The 20,693-nt window shown below is 48.8% G+C and overlaps 1 protein-coding gene across 6 annotated transcripts in view; it reads right to left on the bottom strand.

Moving 5' to 3' along the window:
* Nucleotides 1–1,157: 1,157 nt before the first annotated feature.
* LOC144170257 (uncharacterized) overlaps nucleotides 1,158–20,693 on the bottom strand; it is a 41,540-nt gene continuing 22,004 nt past the window's right edge. For 2 of the 6 annotated variants that reach the window (XM_077699934.1, XM_077699936.1), the window contains exons 11-15: nucleotides 17,910–18,056; nucleotides 17,229–17,315; nucleotides 10,521–10,841; nucleotides 7,738–8,007; nucleotides 1,158–1,868 (exon numbers count right to left, since the gene is read on the bottom strand). In XM_077699934.1, the coding sequence (XP_077556060.1) occupies nucleotides 1,347–1,868; nucleotides 7,738–8,007; nucleotides 10,521–10,841; nucleotides 17,229–17,315; nucleotides 17,910–18,056 (1,347 nt within the window). In that variant the 3' untranslated portion in view covers nucleotides 1,158–1,346. The remainder of the gene's footprint in view (nucleotides 1,869–7,737; nucleotides 8,008–10,520; nucleotides 10,842–17,228; nucleotides 17,316–17,909; nucleotides 18,057–20,693) is intronic. The other 4 variants (XM_077699932.1, XM_077699931.1, XM_077699935.1 and 1 more) reach the window with 4 other exon arrangements.

The raw sequence follows: 20,693 nt of genomic DNA, 5'->3' as shown, positions 1-20,693 counted from the left end.
CGAACCGGAATACAAAGGCAAACAGGAAAACAAACACCCACAAACGCCGCTCAACGCACTGAAACCTCTGCACTTTCGCGGAAGCCTGGAAAACTCCGGTCAGGGCGTCTCTTTCTCATTAGCGACGTGCAGCCCCGTTCGCAGGGTCATAAAAAGCCGCGGGGAGTCTCTCGGCGGCCTCGCGCTCGTCCAGCCCTAAGCGCACTCTAGAATGTTCGATTCACAAGTCGCACTTGCTTGCGACCATTGTGCGAGACCCCTGGCCGTATTTGGGACCACGCGTTAGGGACCCCTGGTCTACAGGCTTCATAGAGCTGTCAACAGTGCTCGAACGAGGTCGAGGAAATATTAAATTGCACAGTAATAATGCACAGTTACTTTCCCGCAAAGGCCAATCCAACTACAGCCTGAGCATACGTGGCCGCCGGAGATACCACCTCTTCCTCCCCGTCGTCGCCGCCATCTTTCTTGGGGGGGGGTCTCGTCCAGCGCCGGCACTGCTTCATCGCGCAATTCCGCCTCGATTTCTCCAAAGGTTAGCGTTTCGCACGTTGGGACATTGTTATACATGCGACATTGGCTAATGGCAGCCGCGCTACCAAGAGACTCCGGCAAGCCCAGCACTGCAGGAAAGCTGCCACGGTGACGCAGGCGGCCCAACCGCCGCTCACGCGCCTGCTTATTGCACAGCGTGCGCCGAGGCTCTGTCCGCAGGCACGTCGGCATGCTTTCTGTTCACCATACGTATCATCCAGCCGTAGTTGGATAGAAATTTTTAAAATTTTGAATGTACTTACCGGGAAATAGTGCTATCCAGGAAAGTAGTAACCAGGAAAAAAACACTAACGCTATGGGGCATTTTTAGTGTTCACAATTGAGAGCGTAGCAACCGGTTAATCGTGTGAACTGGGAACGTATCAAATCAACGGGGTTCAACTGTATATACCTCTAGCAAATCAGGGGTGGAGCGAGAACCTTTTTCTGCAGGGATGCAGCTGTGAATAAAGGCTCAGCCCCTTACTACAGCCAGAGTTTGCGCACCCTAACACTGTACTGCACACCAAGAGTAGCGGTATAACTTGGTGTCACATGCACATGCACACAAAGCATTTGTGCAACACAAATTCATCAGAAAAGGCAATCACATTGGCAGGAGCAGTGAACAAACCTGCTGAAACACCGCTCAATATTTATTTTTATTCCGAAACAAGAATAAATTGGATCGTCGACAAAAAAAAAAAAAAAAATTATTTGTACTTTGAAACAACGTCACGCCACCAAAACCCTGCTGGTGGAAGGAACACATGAATCGCTCTTGTCAAACGAGCCTGCAGTCGACTACAGCCTCACTCGATGAGGTTGTTGAGGCACTGGTCATCCACGTACAGCTTGACCTTGCATGGCTGGCTCGTGGCGTCGGCCACCTCCAGCTCGAGCTCGACTTTAAGCAAGTGGGCTGCGTACTCCGAGCCGACCGACTTGACCCCGTGCAGGGCCACCCGGTTGGTAAACAGGTGCACCGCCTTCATCTTCTCCGGCAAGACCCGCATGTCGGACAGGGGCACCACCTCGTCGTTGCCAAAGTCCACAAAGACCACCCGGCACTGGCCAGCCTCTGGGGCCGCCAGCACACGCACCCGGTACCAGAGCCCATCGGCGGCATAGCGGGCACCTGCGGCATGACCCGGTGCGGGCGACGGCAGGGGCTCCGTGAGCACGCCGCTGTTCAGCTCAGCCATCATGCTCCGCAGGGTGGCCGCCAGGCTCAGCTGCTGCACGTAGCAGCAGCCTTCGGAGTCAATGTGCGAGATGGTCACCTTGCAGCGGCCACTGGGCAGGGGGCGCTCCACAAACGTCTGCTTGGGGGCCTGCAGCGAGAGACACCCCCCAATGTGGGCTTGCACACACTCAAGCTTTTGATGGCCGGCCACATCACAATGCCTCCGCGAATACCTTTTCTTTCTTGATGTTTGGAAAGTGCAGGCGAGTTTTTGAAGAGAGAGCTTACCCAGATTTAAAGGAAACCTTGCCCCTCTTGTAAACTCAACGTTGTTAATCTAAACTCCGATTGCATTACGCTGAAAATTGTGCCAACTGAAGTCAAATACCTTCAGGCCTTTACATTTAGATTTCCATGTGACTGCTGTAACTACTACCAGAGCTCTTCGATGTAGGCAGTTGCGAAACTCCGCCTCAAAAAACGGCCCCCACCTGGACCCCCCCTGCTTTGGATCGTGCGTACGGTGGCGCCACCGCAGCCACTGCACACACCATCCAAAAAACACAGTAATTAGTCAATCTGACAATTTAACGTTAAACTTTATTTTAAAGGTGCATAATTTCTTTATTTTTGTACTTTCCTACGTTTATTCATTGTTCATTTAAGTGCGGTTTTTTGTTGTGATAGTTTCTGAATCTGCGCAACTGCCTCGAGCGGTTGGCGCTTGCGCGGGGGGCACTCTGGCACAACATACGTCCGACCTGAAATTTGCAGTTCTCGCTCGACCCGCATCCCACTGAATGCCAAAACTAATCTAGCAGTGATCAAGTGGCTCTAAAAAATCCTTTAAAGCATGCATAAAGCGCACTTTCCCCTCCAGCCAATTGAACACTATCACGCTCTATGTAACGACAGGGTAAATGAACAAGCACCAATGTAGCAATGGTCTGTTGCTGTGGAAGCACGAGCGTAGTGCAAGCTGACCATACGAAATGTCATTCTCGGCAGCTTGCAGGGGATATAAAACGGCTTTGCCCTTCCCTAGCTGCGACTTTATTGGAGCAATCGGGCTGCAGGAGTGCTCCACTGCGCAACAGTGAAAGCCCACACCTGATGTGTGCGAACTTTTTGCATTTCATAATTTGTTTAAAAGGTCTGACACCTGCAAATTGTTAATACTTGATAAGTGCGACCGCAGGAGCTGCTCATTGGCTAAGCCGTTTGCTGCTGATGCAGTTTTGTCTCTTTCAGATCTGCTTTTTTTTTCGAAGGTGCACTTGTACTGACTGCCCAACTTGTTACATTACTTCTACTGCTACTCTTTCCGGAGGGGAATACTGCTTTGGACGAATTTAAAAGAGTCTACACAAAAAAGTCCCATCTCATACTCCACGCGTCAAATTTCCCTTTCATTTTGTTACAGCCTTAATCTGTTATAAAATTCCACAATGTAGCACACAAAACGATGGCCAGGGGTCAGGCGGTACGATGAAATACTGATTGTAATGCCCACATTCGGTATAGCTACAGCAAAAAAAATTGCAGTGGCCAGAGCAATAGTGCAGTGACTGAGTGTAAACTAAAGCTTACTTTTAACAAAAGTGTGGCTAACACATTCAATAAGGTGACAGCTAACAAATTATTCAGGGTGACCAAATAATCTAATTCATTGGTAGTATTTATGTGCCTGTTGTAGGATTTTTCTGTTTTGTTACAAATATAAAAAGTGTGTGCCATTGGTATTGAGCGCTGGTATTTGAACGCGCCAGTACGCAGGCCTAGATTTAAGGCTTCGAGGTTAGCGCGATGGGAGATTCCATAGCGATGACTGCGACTTCAACAAGAAAGGAAAGGGCAGAAAATATATCCCACCGTCATATCTCTTGGCGGTGGCTTTATGAATAGTCGCTAGGACAACATAAGGTCTGGGCGATAAAGTAGGTGGTAAATTTTCGCGACGACATCTGTTTTTCTAATATCTCGTAATTGTTTGATTTTGATTGATTGTGGGGTTTAACGCGCCAACGCAACGCAGGCGATGAGGCGCGCCATAGTGGAGGGCTCCGGATTAATTTTGACCACCTGGGGATCTTTATCGTGCGCCGAAATCTCGTACACACGGGCGTTTTTGCTTTTCGCCTCCATCAGAAAAGCGGCCGCCGCGGCCGGGAATCGAACCCGCGACCTCGTGCTCAGCAGCGCAACGCCTTAGCCACTGAGCCACCGCGGCGGGTATCTCGTAATTGTTTAAAGTTTTCTTTGCAATTGCGCCACTGCCCTTGGGGAACAGTAGCATTTTGAATTTTTGTTTGTATTTTGATTTGACTGTCGTTTTAAACTACTAAATGTTTTTTTTATTTCAGTAATACTTCAACTCATCGAACCGGTTCAAGCTCCGGAACTGGTTCCGTACGAGATTTTGTCGAACCAAAACTGAACCACAATGAAATTATTTCGCCTGAACCAGAACCATAACCGAACCGGTACTTTTTTCGGTTTGACATATATATATATATATATACAGTAGAATCTCGATGATACGAATCTCGCGGGTCGTATCATCCGAAATTCGTATGAACCAACACAGACCAAAAAATTGAGCGCTGAAAAAAGTTTTCGTTTATTTCTTTTCTTACTTTCGCGTGAACAAATCCGTGATTTTTTCTGCTTTTTTTAAACCCCCACGTCACAAAGCAGTCCTTTCAGGAGCGCGTAATGCTTCGCCTAGCTTCGCGCTTGTCTCCTCACTCCCGGTGTCCAAGCTCGCTACACGCCGCAACAGTCAAGCGTGAACCGCATGGTGCGTTTTTGCACACGATTCGCACGCCTCGGCTCTGCGCGCGCTGTATTTTCACGGCCGCATTGACAATTTCGCGCCCGCGGTATCTCCTACCTCGGTCAGACAAAGACGCTGACGACTTGTGAAACGATCGAGACAGCCCGCTGGCCCCGCCCGAGATGTTTAGGCTTAGCACTCCGGCAGATATTTTATGAGCGCTTTCACTAGCGGCGCGGATGGTGTTTTATACGCCTCGAGATTCGCGATCGCGGCACCGCCTGCCACCGCTTCTCCGCGGCGTTTGCGGGATTAGCGCTGCGTGGCTGATAGGTGCAGGTTCTCTTTTGCTTCTCTTTGCCTTTCCGCGCACTAAACAACTTGTTATGGTGACGTCTGTAAGATAACTGCACGTTTAGGGCACTTAAAAAAACAGTTGCGTCTTGGTAGAGAGCTACCCGGGGAGGCGGTTCTGCGCGCTTTTTGGCCGCTCTTGCGGGCGTCGGCGGCGGCAGCAGCATATCACCGCCGTCACCTTTGAACACGTCAGCACAAGGGAATTCTATTTATTGTTGCCTCATTTAGACCTGATATTGGCACTGTAAGAGGTTGGTTCGTTTTGCAGCGCAGACAACAAATGCGGCTATGCTTCGAATATGTACGTCGTAGAAAAATGTTTCGGGGATGTGATAACCCAATAGCTTACAAAAACGTCTGCCTTTTATGGGAATAGAAGCCACGCGAAAATGTTAAGTACACTCAAAAAGGCTGTGCATTGTCAGATATGTGCCCACTCATGCCTTATAGTAAGAACCAAGGTATATGTTAATGAAACCACGGGAAAATGAATGGTCTGCAGTCGTACGGGAATGCATGAAAAAAAAAAAAAAAAAAAAAAAAAACGAGTGAAGCTTCTGAAATGCTAAAGACGTTTGTTTGGGCAAGGTAGTATTCACCAGACCAACTATATGCGAAATGCACTGATATTTCGCTAGACATGGGAAGGGGGGGGGGGGAGGAGAAGAAGGACGCTCAACTATCGTTGTTTACAAATGCGGAGCAAAATCAACGAATGAAACGAATGAACGTTTTATTAATCGCACACACACACTGCGTGTTCACTTTTCGTTTGTTTTTCGCCTTCAACGAACGGCTGATCACTCGGCGGACGCATTTTTTGAGGAATACAGGGTAGGCAGTTCATAAGCGATATACGAGGTGTCGTTGGAAGAGTCGATTGATTGATTGCAGGGTTTAACGCGCCGACGCAACGGAGACGATGAGGCACGCCGTAGTGGAGGGCTCCGGATTAATTTTGACCACCTGGAGATCCTTAACGTGCGCTGAAATCTCGTACACACGGGCTCGTTGGAAGAGTGTTGTATCTGATAAGGGTCTCTGATTTCGGTTTATGCTAGATTCTGCAGTCTCCCTGTGTCATATGACGATGTTTCGAAGAAGAGTTTGGTCACGGACGCGGATTACTCTATAAGCCCATCTTCGCGCTTCTCGTGGAGGATAAATGTAACAGATAAATCTTTGCGAGCGCTCACCTCGGGACAAGACGACCCAGCATTAAATTTGTCGTCGTGTGCTGACTCCGGAGTGTAATTTTGCATTATCCATCATACTTCTTTGGTAGAATGTTTGTGAAATTTATGCCGCATTGGCTTGTTCATGGTACTGATCAATATCTGATATGTGATATTGTCAGGCGTAACTTGCGTGCTGTCAGGTATGAGTGCTCCGCTGGATTTTGTAAGTGCACAAAGTCGATTTACACTATAGTGTGTATGACCGCAACATGACCATCGGAGGAAACACTGCTTACAGAGACGCTGCCACTAAATTTCAGGGCAGCGGAATTGCAATCAGCTGCATGCAAATGCTGGCTTCGGGACTCCGGCCTGTGACACACGCCCGACGCTCATATAGATCTCATTAAGATCGCGTCATAAACGTTTATACTCTCGTGAACATACCACGCTTGCAAACAGAGTGCCTGCTCCACGTTATTAGGTATTTCGAACGCGGTCAAACGGTAAATCACTGTCTTGAACGAGCCCCAAAAGCAACGGCGACAGGGGGGAGCGGGCCGGGGACTCCCGCGCCTGCTTTCGAAACGGGCCGCTAGGGGATTTCAGTGGCGCCCCTACAGGCCGCGCTCGAGGCGTATAGTACCGTTTTCGCCAACGTTATCAGCTCCTTTACCGCACAAGAAACTTCGTGTCTGCCTTGAGCGGCATTTTAAAGAGCGGCTAGAAGCAGTTGCTCAAGCGGCCGTGCCACTTCGCGGCTGAAGCCGCCGCCTTGTTGCCGCCGCCGGCCGCGGCGCGTGCAGCGTGCGAGAGGTTTCGCGGCGCGCATGGGGCGTGCGAGAGGTTTCGCGGCGCGCATGGGGCGTGCGGGGCGCGTTTTCGCGAGCAGAAAACAACAGCCCGGCCGTTTCTGGAGAAAGAAGAGTGACAAATGGGGAGAGAGAGCCGTCACTTGCTTGTTCGGCACTTGGGCGCCTCGCCGGCTCGTTCGTATCATCCGCCGAGCCGCGCAGGTCCGTTCGTAACAGCCGAAATTTTTCCCATTGCAAACAATGCAATTTTGCCGGGACTTTTCAGAAATTCGTATCATCCCAAAATTCGTATCACCCAGAATCGTATCATCGAGATTCTACTGTATATATATATATATATATATATATATATATATATATATATATATATATATATATATATATATATATATATATATATATATATATATGAATACTTTGTGCCCTCCCCCTCCCATGGTGCCTGTGCTAGCCCGCCAGCCCTGCACCTTGCATGCGCAAGATAAACTGGGAGGGCCGACAGGGAAAAACGCTGGCTTATCCCCGCCAGTGTCCGTCGTGTGAAGCAGATCGCGTGCACCTCAGCGTTGTATAACCAGGGTTTTTAATGGGTTGCTGCTATGGGGATCTTGTGGGACTGCGGTGATCCGTCGCAAGAAGCGGGTTGCCGTAAAACCCGAGACGTATATGATCGAGGTTCCACTGTACATGAAAGAAAAAAGTATTGCAAGCCACAAGTTGGGCCAACCTAGGACCCCCGAAAGGGAAAGAGTAAAGAGAAGCTGCTCCAATGAAGATTGGCTAGCATAGGCCGGATGGGCGACGTCGTGCTGTCCGCTAAACTTCTCCTCCTTGCCACACAGTGGGGAGCACAAGCGGCAAAGAGCCGAGAGCGAGACGCAGGCCACTCACCGCCGAGGCGTCCTTCCGGGCGGCAAGAGCGTTGATGCACTTGCCGTCGACGAGCAGCCGGGCGAGGGGAGGCTTGCCGCTATCGACGAGCTCCACCGTAAGCACCTCCTTGGGCAGGAGGTCCACCGCGCGGGGCGCCAGCAGCGGCACCCCGTCCAGCACCACAGGCAGGCAGCAGGACGCCTCCTGGGCCAGCTCGGCCGTCATGGGCAGCAGGTCCTTGGCAGCCACGTCCTCCTCGTTGCCATAGTCCACAAACGCCACCCGCGCCTGCACCCAGGGTTAGAGGGCACACCGGGCTCGCACAAATAAGGCCCGCCAAGTGCCAGCCGAGGATGCTCACTGCCCCTGCTTCAGCTATGGATGAGGGCGACAGTGCCCTCTCCAGGCCCTGCACAACAGCCCAACGGGACGTCCTTTACCGTACAACTTTCTTTTCGGCATCAACCGCACCAGACAGGCAGGAGGTGCAGAGATGGACTAGCACCAGGCCAAGGCCGAAAGAACAGCGACGTTCCGCACTGAGAAAAAAATTTCCCATTTGTAGGTTCAGAAATTCCCTATTCTTAGCACTTTTGCCCCGTGGGTTGGTCTAGAATTTCCTGCAAAGTTCCCTGCGTTTTCTTTAGGCAGCTGATAGGTCTTCACATGGTTTCCTGTTTGGTTTTGGGTGTTAGCCAGTGCCCCCTGCGTCTGCTTTATGTAACCTTCCAGGCACAGGCGTCGTTCACAGAAACAGAGTTTCAGCGTAAAAAAAAAAAATTCTACTACATCTTCCACGCAGCAGCATTTCATATTTTGAACCAAACAGCAGGCTCACTTTCCATGCCAATGTTCCAAGTTAAAACTGCTCGTACGAAAAATAACAAGACATGTTGGGAAATTGAGGTAATTTGAGTTCAGTTACGGAACATCTATTATTTACGACCATTTCCGCTATTATAACGATTAGATGTGGAACATTGGCGAAATCTGCATTATTGTGGAAATGAAGGGCGTTACACCATATGCCGTTTTCAGAAATTTGATGTATTTTTCTTACATTTTAGTTTTTCAAAATTTTGTGCGACCACTTATCTACATTTATGCTGTTATGGCGATTACTGATGAAACTTCCGCGATATCTGCATTTTTGTGGAAATGGCAAAGAATGCTATGCATTAAAATTTGCATGAAGGAACGGCCCTGCACTTCCAGCTTGTCTTCCAGCTTGGTGTATTCATCGTCGTCTGCTATTTGAAATTACTGAGTATGGGTAGAATTCTTGCACACATGGCACACCTCCTCAAGGTCACCTCCACGCTCAAGATTTACTTATCTAACAAAGTCCTTGTGGATATCTACGCTTTGCAAGCCGCACTGCAGCAGAATGGCGGAAAGCCATGCGCAACAATGCTGCACCGACCGCCACCAGCATTCCACTGATGAGTGGTTCGCCACGGGCGGCACTGTTTGCTGAAGCGACAAGAGTGCCATACAACGGCCGCCTGGTCCCATTGCAGACTATCGACTACAGCAAACTAAATTTTAGGCGAACATTATTTTGACTAAATGTTTATAGCGATTATGCGGTGCCGGCACCCGATATGCTTTTTCTTTATTTTGGCAAGGAAACTACTATGTCTGGCAACAAAGTTGGCAAAGAACGGCCGTTGGCGCAGCCAAGCCATGCCAGTGTCGGTGGCCAATCTGTTTTTTGTGTGTGTGCGCAACCAGTGGCAGGGTAACTGATTTCACTGTCGGATAAACTAAGCATAATTAACGCTGTCGAATATGATGAGAAACACGCCGACATCGCCAGAAGAACGGCCTGTCTAAGCAGAGGATTTGCTCAATCGTCAAGAACAACGCTGCTGCTAAAAAAAGACTTGGGTGAGACTGAAGAACAGCGTTTTCGAATACGCAAAGTGACGCAACCGGAGGTCGAGTCTGCCTTCGTCACAGTTTTTTATGTAATAAAGAACGCAGGTTCAGTGAAGTTCATTCACCATTTATTGTTTCCATGCATGCATCGTTCCCGTTCCATTCGATGAAAAAGGTAAAAAAAGCCTAAAGCAGGGGGATGGTTTAAATGCATTGTGCGCAATCTGCCTCTGGCCGTGCACAGACCAACTGGCCATTTCACAGCAGTCAATCAGATTATTTAGTATCAGCTGTTTTACTGACCAGACTCAGATAATTAAAAATGCGGAGGCTGCCTTGGGGGAATGTCAGGCAGCGATCCAAATTGTTTGACAAACGGTTTTAGGTTAACCTGCCTCGTCACAAAGGGCTTGGAAATAGCCTGGCTAATTCTGCTGGTTTTGAAATTTTTATAGCTCGTAAGTAATTGCTCTTAATTATTCTTGCTTTATTTGCTCAGCTTAGCATGCGTCTCTACGCAGACGACTGCATGTATGTTAGGCCTTTACCAAGTGCCAGTGCTGAGCTTCAAAAACAGTGTTAGGCTCTAAAATGCTCTGCAGAGACGATGCGGGCGTGTCGAAAGAATAAATTGTCTGTAGCATTTATATTCAATATTGGTCGAATTTCCTACTTTATGCTCATACACCCCCCTTTCCATTCGGATACTGTATACTTCAGGTACAGCGAACATATTTTTCCAGATTAACTCTTTCCTTACGCCATAGGCCATCGGAGACGGAGTTCCGATAATTTCAAACGTTCTGTGAAAACTGCAGATTTCAACAATGCCATTTACAGAAAACCTTTTTTTTTTTGTAATTTTTTTGGTCACTCTCGCTCGGTTGCCTGGCCAGAGAGCAGGTTGTGAAAGAACACACCTTGGAGCGGGCCCCATCCACCGAGACCACCCTGGCGCGGTACCACATGTTGCCCTCCGAGTACAGGGCCAGCACGCCCTGGCCAACGGGGGGCAGGCCGCTCAGCGTGCCCTGGGCGGCCCGCACAGCCGGGTCCCCCAGGGCCTGGGTGATGCCCAGCAGTTTGCTGCAGCGGTCCATGGGCTGCACAAACACCAGGTTGCCCTCCACGGCCGACACGACCCCGGAGAACGAGCCCCCCGCAGAGGTGTCCAGCGGACACTCCTCCACCGTCACCAGGGGCTGCTGCTTGGAGCCGCCTCCTGCCACCGCTTGTGCAGCCTGCGGCCAGACAATCGAGCGCTGAGACATGGCGCTCGAGCATGCACGCATCACCAACCAGCAGCATGGCACATGCTCGTCCCGCCACTACAGCTGGAAGCAGCACCACAGCACAAACACATTGCACTGCATTGGCTGAAAGGGTGACAGACGCGTGAACAATGTTACCCACACAACAACACTGCTCGAGTGACCTCGATGGGTGTGGGAATGCTGGCTTGGCAACTCAAAATAATTGCATTTAAAGTACAGCCTAAGCAGTACACAGCTGCAGCTTCTATGACAATAAGTCGATTCCCAGACACTGAAACCATGCTTCAAGATGGTGATAACATGTACAGGCTGCCAAAGGTAGCAGCAGAAACAAGCATGTCTTCCACCATCCATTCGTCACCAGTCAATGATGAGCCTGGCTCATTTAATTTTATTTCCTTGTGGATTTGAAAAAAATTGGCACAAAATTTTCTTCCTGCACACCTTTCATCAAGCTTGAGCGGCTAGCCTCCGTAGGATTTTGGATCCAATAAAGTCGATTTCTCTCTCTCTCTCTCTCCAAAAATGATAGAAAACTGGTTCTAACTGCTTTGCATTTCCAAATGAATGGACAAGGTCGTGACAGAGAGGTGACTGTGCAACAGGCGTGTAGATTGTGAGCAACTACTTGAATAAAAAATTCACAAAAAGTAAACCTGCAAAACCAGGATTATCACAAACTAAACTGTTCATCAAGAATGTAATGCAAAAAACAGAAAAAAAAATGGACTTAGTGGTCACGAAGAAATCACTGGAACAAGCAACACAGGTAACAGAAGGAGGAGGAGGAGGAGAAGGAGGAGGAGGACTACGACGACGAGAAGAAGAAGAGAAAAACGGCTTCCGAAGTTGCAACGTGGATTTCATTCACCAAAAGTCGCTAGGGTGTTGCTAGGGTTATTGGACTGGACTACTTCCCTATGTTGTGTTGCCACCATGGAAACAAGTGAAGCCCTCTTTTTTGTTACTTAAACTTGAAACTGACTTATCGTTTTTTTTTATGCTTTATAACCTTGCCTGGAACAGCAACTTAGTACTTGTATGTGCAGGTGTTCATTGCCACAAGGTGTTCATTGCCACAACAGGGATACAAATGAGCTACCTTGAAGCTTGGCGTAATATTCTGCATAACTCCAGCTTCAAATGCATGTACATTTTTTAGTACATTTAGGGCATCTAATATTTCTTGCAGCACAGCCAATATGCACTAAACTATAGATGTATGCATTGGTATCAATTTTTTTCCCGGAGAAATCCAGTTTGTTAAATGCTACGACAGTAAGGGACATTTTTAAACGGGCCATGCAGACAGAACACAAGTTTGGTTCATTCGAAAGATTGCCCTATTGAAATCATACTGACACCACTTTTAACGTAAACTTCGCTCAAAATAAGCTACATAATTAGGAAAAAAGGGAATGGCCATGCAACCCACTAGCTCATGTCCCACAACAGAACCTATGATGTCATATGCCCAGCTGTGCGATCGGCTGAGGCCAGCAAACGCAAATTGCCGAATGCGCTATATGCGCTTAAATTTAGAGCACATTCTTTTTACAGCAGTAATAACTGTGAGGTCAACACCAAAGCAGTCAGTGCGGCACTTGGCCGGCAGCCACTGCCTAACACACCCGTCGGACGCGCTGGACTTGCCTGACGCAACTCTCACCAACTGACATAAGCGGCACGGTCACTTACATGACCATGTTTATCGAGTCATAGCTTATGTTTTAGGAAACAATTAGTATGAACCCTAATAAAAATATGGCAGGTATAGAAGTCCGGTCAGAAACACAGTGCGAACACCGGCACTTCAGAGGTATTGCAGCACCACCTGTAAAGAAAGGTGATAAACAACATAACCTAACCGCTGTCTGTGAGATGGTAGCAGGCCTGGTCAGCAGGCGATAGCTTTAAGGCCCTGCTATGATAACGTCATTGTTGATGCCACGAAAACCCATGATTTAGCGGGAGAATTGAGATTTTGTCTTAAAAGGTTTAATTTCTCAGCGAATTAAGCATCATTAGCTGCCGGACAAATGCTGAGGGCGCTATAAAAGACTAAATCTTTCGAATAAAACTTGTATTTTGTCTGCATGGCTTTTAAAGGAGTACTGACACTAAATTTCTCGCTTTCAGTTTTTATGCTGAAAAGAATACCTATTGGCCAAGTAATTACGAAAATCGAACCGAAAGCCGTCAGCCGCCAAAACAGAATTAATTATAGCACGTTTATTGCAACCAGTTTCAAATTTGGTCGCAGCGCGGGAAAATGGCCGTTCGAAGGCCAGTCTGCAAGCGGGCCAGCCTTACGTCCCGGTGTCACCCGTGACGTCAGGGACGTCCGCCACATCGTCTGCTACGATTGCACATGGTCTGCACTCGCCCGAGCAGTCGACACGTCGTCTGAATCGTCAGACTCGGATGAGTCGCTGCCACCCGACAGACAGAGCAACTTTATTTGGCCAGGCGATTAGGCCGGCGATGGCTTCGCCGTCGTCCGTTTTTTAATATCACTGCGGCTCGAACCGGCGCAGACCGTGATAGCAACAGCTTGTCGCCACTCTAATTATAATCAATCTGATCGCGAAAAAGAAGTTCCACATGCGAGAAAGTAGGTGTTAGTGTGGTGGCAAATTGAGCTAGGGGTTGTTATCAGCGCTGAATTTAAAAGCGGTGTTTAGATATTTGCCGCGATGGTAAGCCTACGCTGACCGGCAGCGGAGGTTCGGCGCTCCGACCCAGCACTGCCGGCACCGTGGTGCGGCGAGCGGCCGAAAGATGGCGCCACCTGGGCGCTAGAATCAAAACAGGCCACGGCAGATGTCTTGGTCACCGATCGCTGAAACGGAAATTATCGCCAAAATAATAAAGCTCGATGTGCGAAAAAGGGGATGATAGTGTGGTGAAAAGTTGTGTAAGGGATGGTCATTCGCAGTTGTACAGATACCGGTGATCAAATATTCGCCACGATACTAAGCCTGAAGTTCCCAACACCCAAGCTGACCCGAGCAACGCTGAGCCCGCTGGCTTGGGCGACAGTTCTTGCGGCCACCGCCGCGCACCAACTCAGTCCACGTTTAGCGCTGCATGTCGTCGCGTGGAAAATAATGCATCTTGGCGTCGTCGTCGATTTGCTCGGACAGGCTTCTACAAGCAGTACTTCGCATTCCGCGAGCTTGCCATAGCACAACTTGGGCGAGCTCGGCGACGCGCACCGCCGCGTCGCCGTGGTGCGCGTCGACATCGTGCACAGCACGGTGCCGGCACCGCGCAGTTTTCGGCACCAGTGCAAGGGAACACCATGCGCCGGCCCGCCGGCCACGAACTGAAGAGCAAAGACGTCGAACACGCAAAGTGCGCAAAGTTTACAAGCATTGCTCACACAGCTAAACCCGTACGTCTCCTGCCCAAACGAATACCACCGACAACAGCAGCGCAGGATATTGTTTCCGGTTCCGAAAATGGCTATATGACGTCACCATGAACCGGCCAGACACGCCGGCCGATGTTTCGTCATGCCTAAAGCGATTTCGCTAGTGCTGCCGATTTGTGGAAGCTCGCGGCCGGGACAATCAAAATCGATTTTAGATGTGATTCCGGCCTCGGATCACTGCAAAAATTTCTGTGAGGCATCTGTAGAAATTAATGAAGCCAATTATATCATTTTTTAGGTGTCAAAATTTGGTGTCAGTACTCCTTTAACGCCATGAACACGTTTTTATTCCTGAATCAGACATGTTAGCACGATTACTAGAAGTGCACAAGGAACGTTGCACAAGAAAGGTGATATGGCTCACGCGCATCATGGTGCACATTTACAGCAACATACGGTACTTTGATTATCCCTGACACGGCTCGTCAGGTCGCTTTTAAGATTAAATCAAACGTACTACTGGCATTCAATCGTAACCGGTTCTGCAGTCAGGTGATGAGCATCACCTGACTGCAGAACCGGTTACGATTGACGGTTAACGCACCAAGGGTGTTGCAGCTTCTGACACCTCAATAGTGCTTGTGCCAAGGCAAGTGAGCCTAGCCTACTGTCAAACACCGCAATAACTAAGCGTGTAAACATCGCAGATCAGACTAAAAGTTCACTACAACCGCTATCACAAGCATGCACACCGTGTTTGACCCTCCAGGGTAGAGTCAAGAGCACCACGAAGCGTTTGACGACCTCCGCCTTTCGAGCACGCAACTTCCCCTAATCTGGCTCGTGATCTCCGGCATTCCCATCCCGATAACGTCTTTGTTCAATACCACAGCAGAAAAAATGACTGAACAGAAACTTGGCCGGGTGAAGCAGCAAAAATGAACCCAGAAACGCGCACTGCGTAGTTCAGGCAGCCCCTATCTTGCGTTGCCACAGCGACGCCCAATCAGGAGGGCCGTTCCAACGCGCGCCGACCAGAGGGCCAATCGCACTTCTGCATCTATTTCTGGCTTCGTTTGTGTGTCTTTCTTTTTCTGCCGTCAGTGCTTTTGTAAATGAACAAAGATAAACGAGACGACTGGAACCAGGAAGAGGATCGCTTGGCCGATCTAATGGTACCAAAATGGCCGCACCCGGTGGCACCGTTGTGAAGATACTGCGCTCCGAAAATTGCAGTTTTTTTTCACCCTTTTGCGCTGATATTCTGTCACTGCAGCTGGGAAAGGTATTTTCTTACGCCACTTTGCAACGGTTTTCGGCGGAAAATTTAGCAAACGCACATAATAGAAAACACAGAAGTCAATTATGTGGCTTAAAAAAAAAAAAAGAAAACCAATGTTTTGGTCATTTTTCCGAAGTTGAAAGCTGCATCCTCCCTTAAATGAGTACGGAAGGAAGAAAACCTGGATATTTAAAATGGACAGTGAAGAACAATTTCGGAGTTAACACAGAAACCTTGAATTTTCACTCCAAGCAGTCTCCAATTCTAAATGCCCCATTAGTGAAAGCGCAATGACAAACCACAGCTTGCACGATGAATTCCAACGCTGCCTGGGGCAATGACAAACCACAGCACGCACGATGGATTCCAGAGTCAAACGTCCAACCAAAACTGAAAAAAATCTCGAAAGGGCTTGCAGAACTGAGCTGGAGGCGCACATTAGCCAAACCAAGGCTATCTGTAACCGACAAGGGCCATGAAGACCTGTTTAAAGTGACCCCTATCAATAGAGAGTTTTAGCTGACCGTTTTTGACGGTCTGCTCTGCTCCCAACGGCCTGCTCAGTGCAGGCCGTATCTCCCTTGACGGGTTATCACTCGTGTCACCGTTCGTGCCCTAAGCATGTGTAAAACAACACTTTATCCAAAAGGAAATATAAGAAATGATACTTTGGTCACCCTAATAAAACAGAGTACCATGTTCATTGCCTTATTCGACCTTTTTTATACAATTTAGTCACTGACATGGTCCCAAATAATTTAAAAGAAGCCATTCAACTTTCTGCCAAGAAAAGGCGGTCTTCTGGGATCTGCATAGACATAGGCTCGCACTTCAGTGGACGTTTTTCGCTTCCTTTCTAAACCTCGTTGAGTTGTGCGATATCTTTGCCTACCGGGAAGCAGTATTTACAATTTCATCGCTCATGTTTTAACTGCAGAAACAAAATTCACAGTAGCGCGCTCGCCTCGCTAGGGGCGCCATATTGAAATTTCGCACGGAAAACTGCTGTGACAGACCACTCAGCAAAGCCGCCGACCGGAGCGGGGCGCCGCTCCAGTAACACCGCTTGCGCCGGAGCGCGCCATGCATGCACAATGTTATCGGAGTAGAGCAGATCATCAAAAATGGTCAGCTAAAACTCTAATGACTCCAAGAAATGCAAATAGCCCAACGCATACTTTGGTCACCCTAATAAAACAGAGTACCATGTTCATTGCCTTATTCGACCTTTTTTATACAATTTAGTCACTGACATGGTCCCAAATAATTTAAAAGAAGCCATTCAACTTTCTGCCAAGAAAAGGCGGTCTTCTGGGATCTGCATAGACATAGGCTCGCACTTCAGTGGACGTTTTTCGCTTCCTTTCTAAACCTCGTTGAGTTGTGCGATATCTTTGCCTACCGGGAAGCAGTATTTACAATTTCATCGCTCATGTTTTAACTGCAGAAACAAAATTCACAGTAGCGCGCTCGCCTCGCTAGGGGCGCCATATTGAAATTTCGCACGGAAAACTGCTGTGACAGACCACTCAGCAAAGCCGCCGACCGGAGCGGGGCGCCGCTCCAGTAACACCGCTTGCGCCGGAGCGCGCCATGCATGCACAATGTTATCGGAGTAGAGCAGATCATCAAAAATGGTCAGCTAAAACTCTAATGACTCCAAGAAATGCAAATAGCCCAACGCAAAAAGACTCACTTCTGCAGGTCCTCCCTGAGGCAGTGTGGCTGGCTCCAGCTTGTCTGAAGACAGCAGTGGTTTACTTGCCGGGGGCCGTGGTTCAGGCTGCAGAAAACGCGAATAATCAACTCAACAAAGCTCCCAGTAGGCTGCACAAGCTGTTCTTGACTGAATGTCAGCTGAACATTTGGCACAGTCATATGCTCATATCAACTTAAAGCCACGCCCCTTTCTTGATAGAACTGATTAAAAAAAAAAGAATAGTGGAATAAAAGCTGGCCGTGGGTTACAAAAAACGCCACGCATGCCCCCAGTTGTGACAGTGAGGCACAGTCAGATGTTGTTCAAGAGCCCATGTAGTCAAACCGGAGAGGTGCATGATACAAAAAGAATGTTTCTTGCATAAAGAAAGCTATGAAAATTGGCCCAAAAAGACAGGACAGGGCCCACACAGTCTATACTAATAAATCAAGTAGCTGGCAAATGTTTATAACTAACTTCAGTGTCCCCTTATAACAGGCTAGCAGATTCAAAAGCGCCTGAGCGTCCCTTTGCAGCAGGTTAGCCACTTCAAAGGTGCGATACGTAGTCGTAAATTTTAAACTAATGCAAATTCCCCACTGCTTGTACTACACCACAGAAAGCTGACCCCGAAGGAGAATATAATGCAGCAAGCCTAGAGTGACCCAAAATGCCCACCTGCGCAGGTGGGGTGCGCGGCTGCGAGCTTGGTTTGTTGGGCTTGATGGGAGAACCGGCAGGCCCCTGTGGCTTTTTAGGCAGCCCAGCCTGTGGTCCAGTTCTGTCCCCGGCGGCCTTGTCCTTTGGTTTTTGGGGAGACACCGCCTCCAGAGAGAGGAAAAGAACAAAGGTGTACTCAATGCTGCCCCATTATACTCAACAGCAGGAACACACACACAAAAAGAAATAAACGCAGGCAAGAACGCTTTCACACTGTGCCCGTTGTTCAGGCCACTAATGGCCCTGTGCCTTTACAATTGCATTCCACGGTCCCTCTCACCGCCGCCTTACAAACTTATCCCAGCCGGATGTCCTGATGAGTTAGATGCTCTAATTGGGTGGATTGATTGAGAGCCGTGCAACATACACAGTGCTGCACGCAGCCTGCGAGATGAACTATAGATAATTTTCACTTGTCTGGCTCACACCAAACATCCAGTAAGCTAGTGTGCAGCCTTAATGAGCAAACACGCATTGCAACATCTACAAACAAATGTTAAAAGAACCACACTACCTTCTCACCACACTAGATGCAATCACTGAGTACACTCTTGAAAACGGTCTCTACAAATTGGTGTAACGGCCTGGTCAACTTCCCCGTTCTGTCTACAATGTGAACTGTCTGCAGCGTGCACCATCTCCAGTGTGAACCCATTTTGGTGCCACTGATGACTCTAATGTGTTCACATTTTGTGACTGGGACCCCAAGACTGCAACTGTGTTCATTGTACGAGCTGTGGCCTTCCCCTTTTCCCCTCATCCTTGCTCCCCCCAGGGCCTCATGGCCTCTCGTTTAATAGTTTCACTCACTCACGACCTTCCCCAATATTTGAATATGCTCAGATGGGTTGTCGATTTACACCAATAAGTAAGAAATGGACCCTGGCACCATACACCAATCATTGCGAATGTAAAAGATGTGATGTTGTGAGCACGCTTATCCACCCTCTTCGCCTGGCCGACTTCACCCCCTTCCTTTATTTTATGCAGTACCTTCACACCGATAAGATCCTAAACTGAGAGAGGAGGATATTTTCTGGCGCGGGGCAGGAGAGAGAAGGAAGCTACTGCAGACACTCCCACTTTTCTATGGCTTCAGAGTAGGCCACATGAGAACCTCCTTTTATTTAAATTTGACTCGATTATTTGCACATTCCCAGCTAGAGCACTGCACGGGCCTGATTTTAAGGCCCGAGCCCGGCCCGAGCCCGCTTTGTGAAGCCCGAGCCCGACCCGGGCCCGTAACACCGAGCCCGGGCCCGGCCCGGGCCCGGGCATTCTTAAGTGAGCCTAGCCCGGGCCCGGCCCGGGCCCGTCGTCTCAAGCCCAGGCCCGGCCCGGGCCCGTCGTCTCAATCCCAGGCCCGGCCCAAGCCCGTCGTCTCAAGCCCACGCCCAGCCCGGGCACGGTCTTTTTTTTTTTTTTTTTTTTTTTTGAGTCTAGGGAGGGCCCGCTAGTGTGTGACCAGGCCTGGTCTTAACGTCGAAGAAAATTTGTTTATTATATTTGGTCGAGTGTCTTCGTAGCGGGAAATCAGACGGAGCATCTAGTCTGTACAAGCACGCCCTGAATTGCAACGCAAAAAATAAGGGTTTAAAAGTACACGTAGCTTAGCTCACACCGCCTGCAGTTCACGCCACATGGGCGTAATAATAGCTCGTATTCTTACGCGAGAGACACCATCACCTTTGATGACCAGACTCTTGGCAACTTCATGTGGTTGTTTCGGTCCCAAGTTTGTATTAATGAAATTTTCTGCTCTCCATTTGAATCCATGAATATGTGCGTGCATTGAAATATTTTCCCTGGAGTGGTTGTTAAGCGGTGGCGCTTCTCTAGCACGCGAGTTTGATTTCCAGCCACGGCAGCCGCATTTAGATTGGTTTGACATCTAAAATACACGTACATAGACATAGGTGCACAGCTCCAGGGTGGCTTAATTAATTCCTTCCCCGCTAGGGCATTCCTTGTAACAGGCGTACCTTTGATATCTTATACACCAAAATATAAAATCTTGATGCAGTAGATGAAATGTCATTAAAGTTACAGTATAGTGACTATCAGACCTAGCAAAACACGTTTTTAAAACAGTGTGTACAACTAACATCAAAAAGCCCGTAAAAGTATACTCAGAATATTCAATTTTATGCTCTTTTCTGCACTTCACGTCGGAACTATTAACGGCCGGGCCTATGAATTTATGCCCGAGCCCGGCCCGCGCCCGTGGCGTCGAGCCCGAGCCCGGCCCGGGCCAGCGGTACTGAGCCCGAGCCCAGCCCAGGCCCGCGACACTGAGCCCGGGCCCGGCCCAGGCCCGCCGATAATCGACTTCGGGCGGCCCGGCCCACGGGCCGGGTCGGGCCCGGGCTTTTGGGCCGGCCCGGGCCCGTGCAGTGCTCTATTCCCAGCTGTTCTCCTTCAAGGTGTGGTCATGCACAGCCGCGTTTTTGAAGCGATTGACAGCTATTTTGGGGGTTAGCGGATTGATATCAAGCCTGTTCTGTCCCTTCAGCTTGCCCTCGAAACACAGCTGGTGTGGATGTACATCATAATTTTGTGCCTACCTTTGACAGGTAGAGCAAAAAAATTTTTTTTGAACATCTGCCCAACTGGCGATTAACCAGAAAATAAATGACTTCTCTCTAGCTGAACCGAATAAGGACTTGGTGCCAGCAGTCACGAAAAAAAAAAAAAAAAGAAGATTGCACGCTTAAATATATAAAAAAAAGGCAACATAAATGA

The sequence above is a fragment of the Haemaphysalis longicornis genome, unplaced genomic scaffold, assembly GCF_048455015.1.
Source record: "Haemaphysalis longicornis isolate Haplotype H1 unplaced genomic scaffold, Haemaphysalis longicornis Haplotype H1 scaffold_2, whole genome shotgun sequence".
In the NCBI taxonomy this organism is placed as follows: Eukaryota; Metazoa; Arthropoda; class Arachnida; order Ixodida; family Ixodidae; genus Haemaphysalis; species Haemaphysalis longicornis.
The sequence above is the reverse complement of the archived record's forward strand: the minus strand, read 5'-3'. Positions and strand labels throughout refer to the sequence as shown.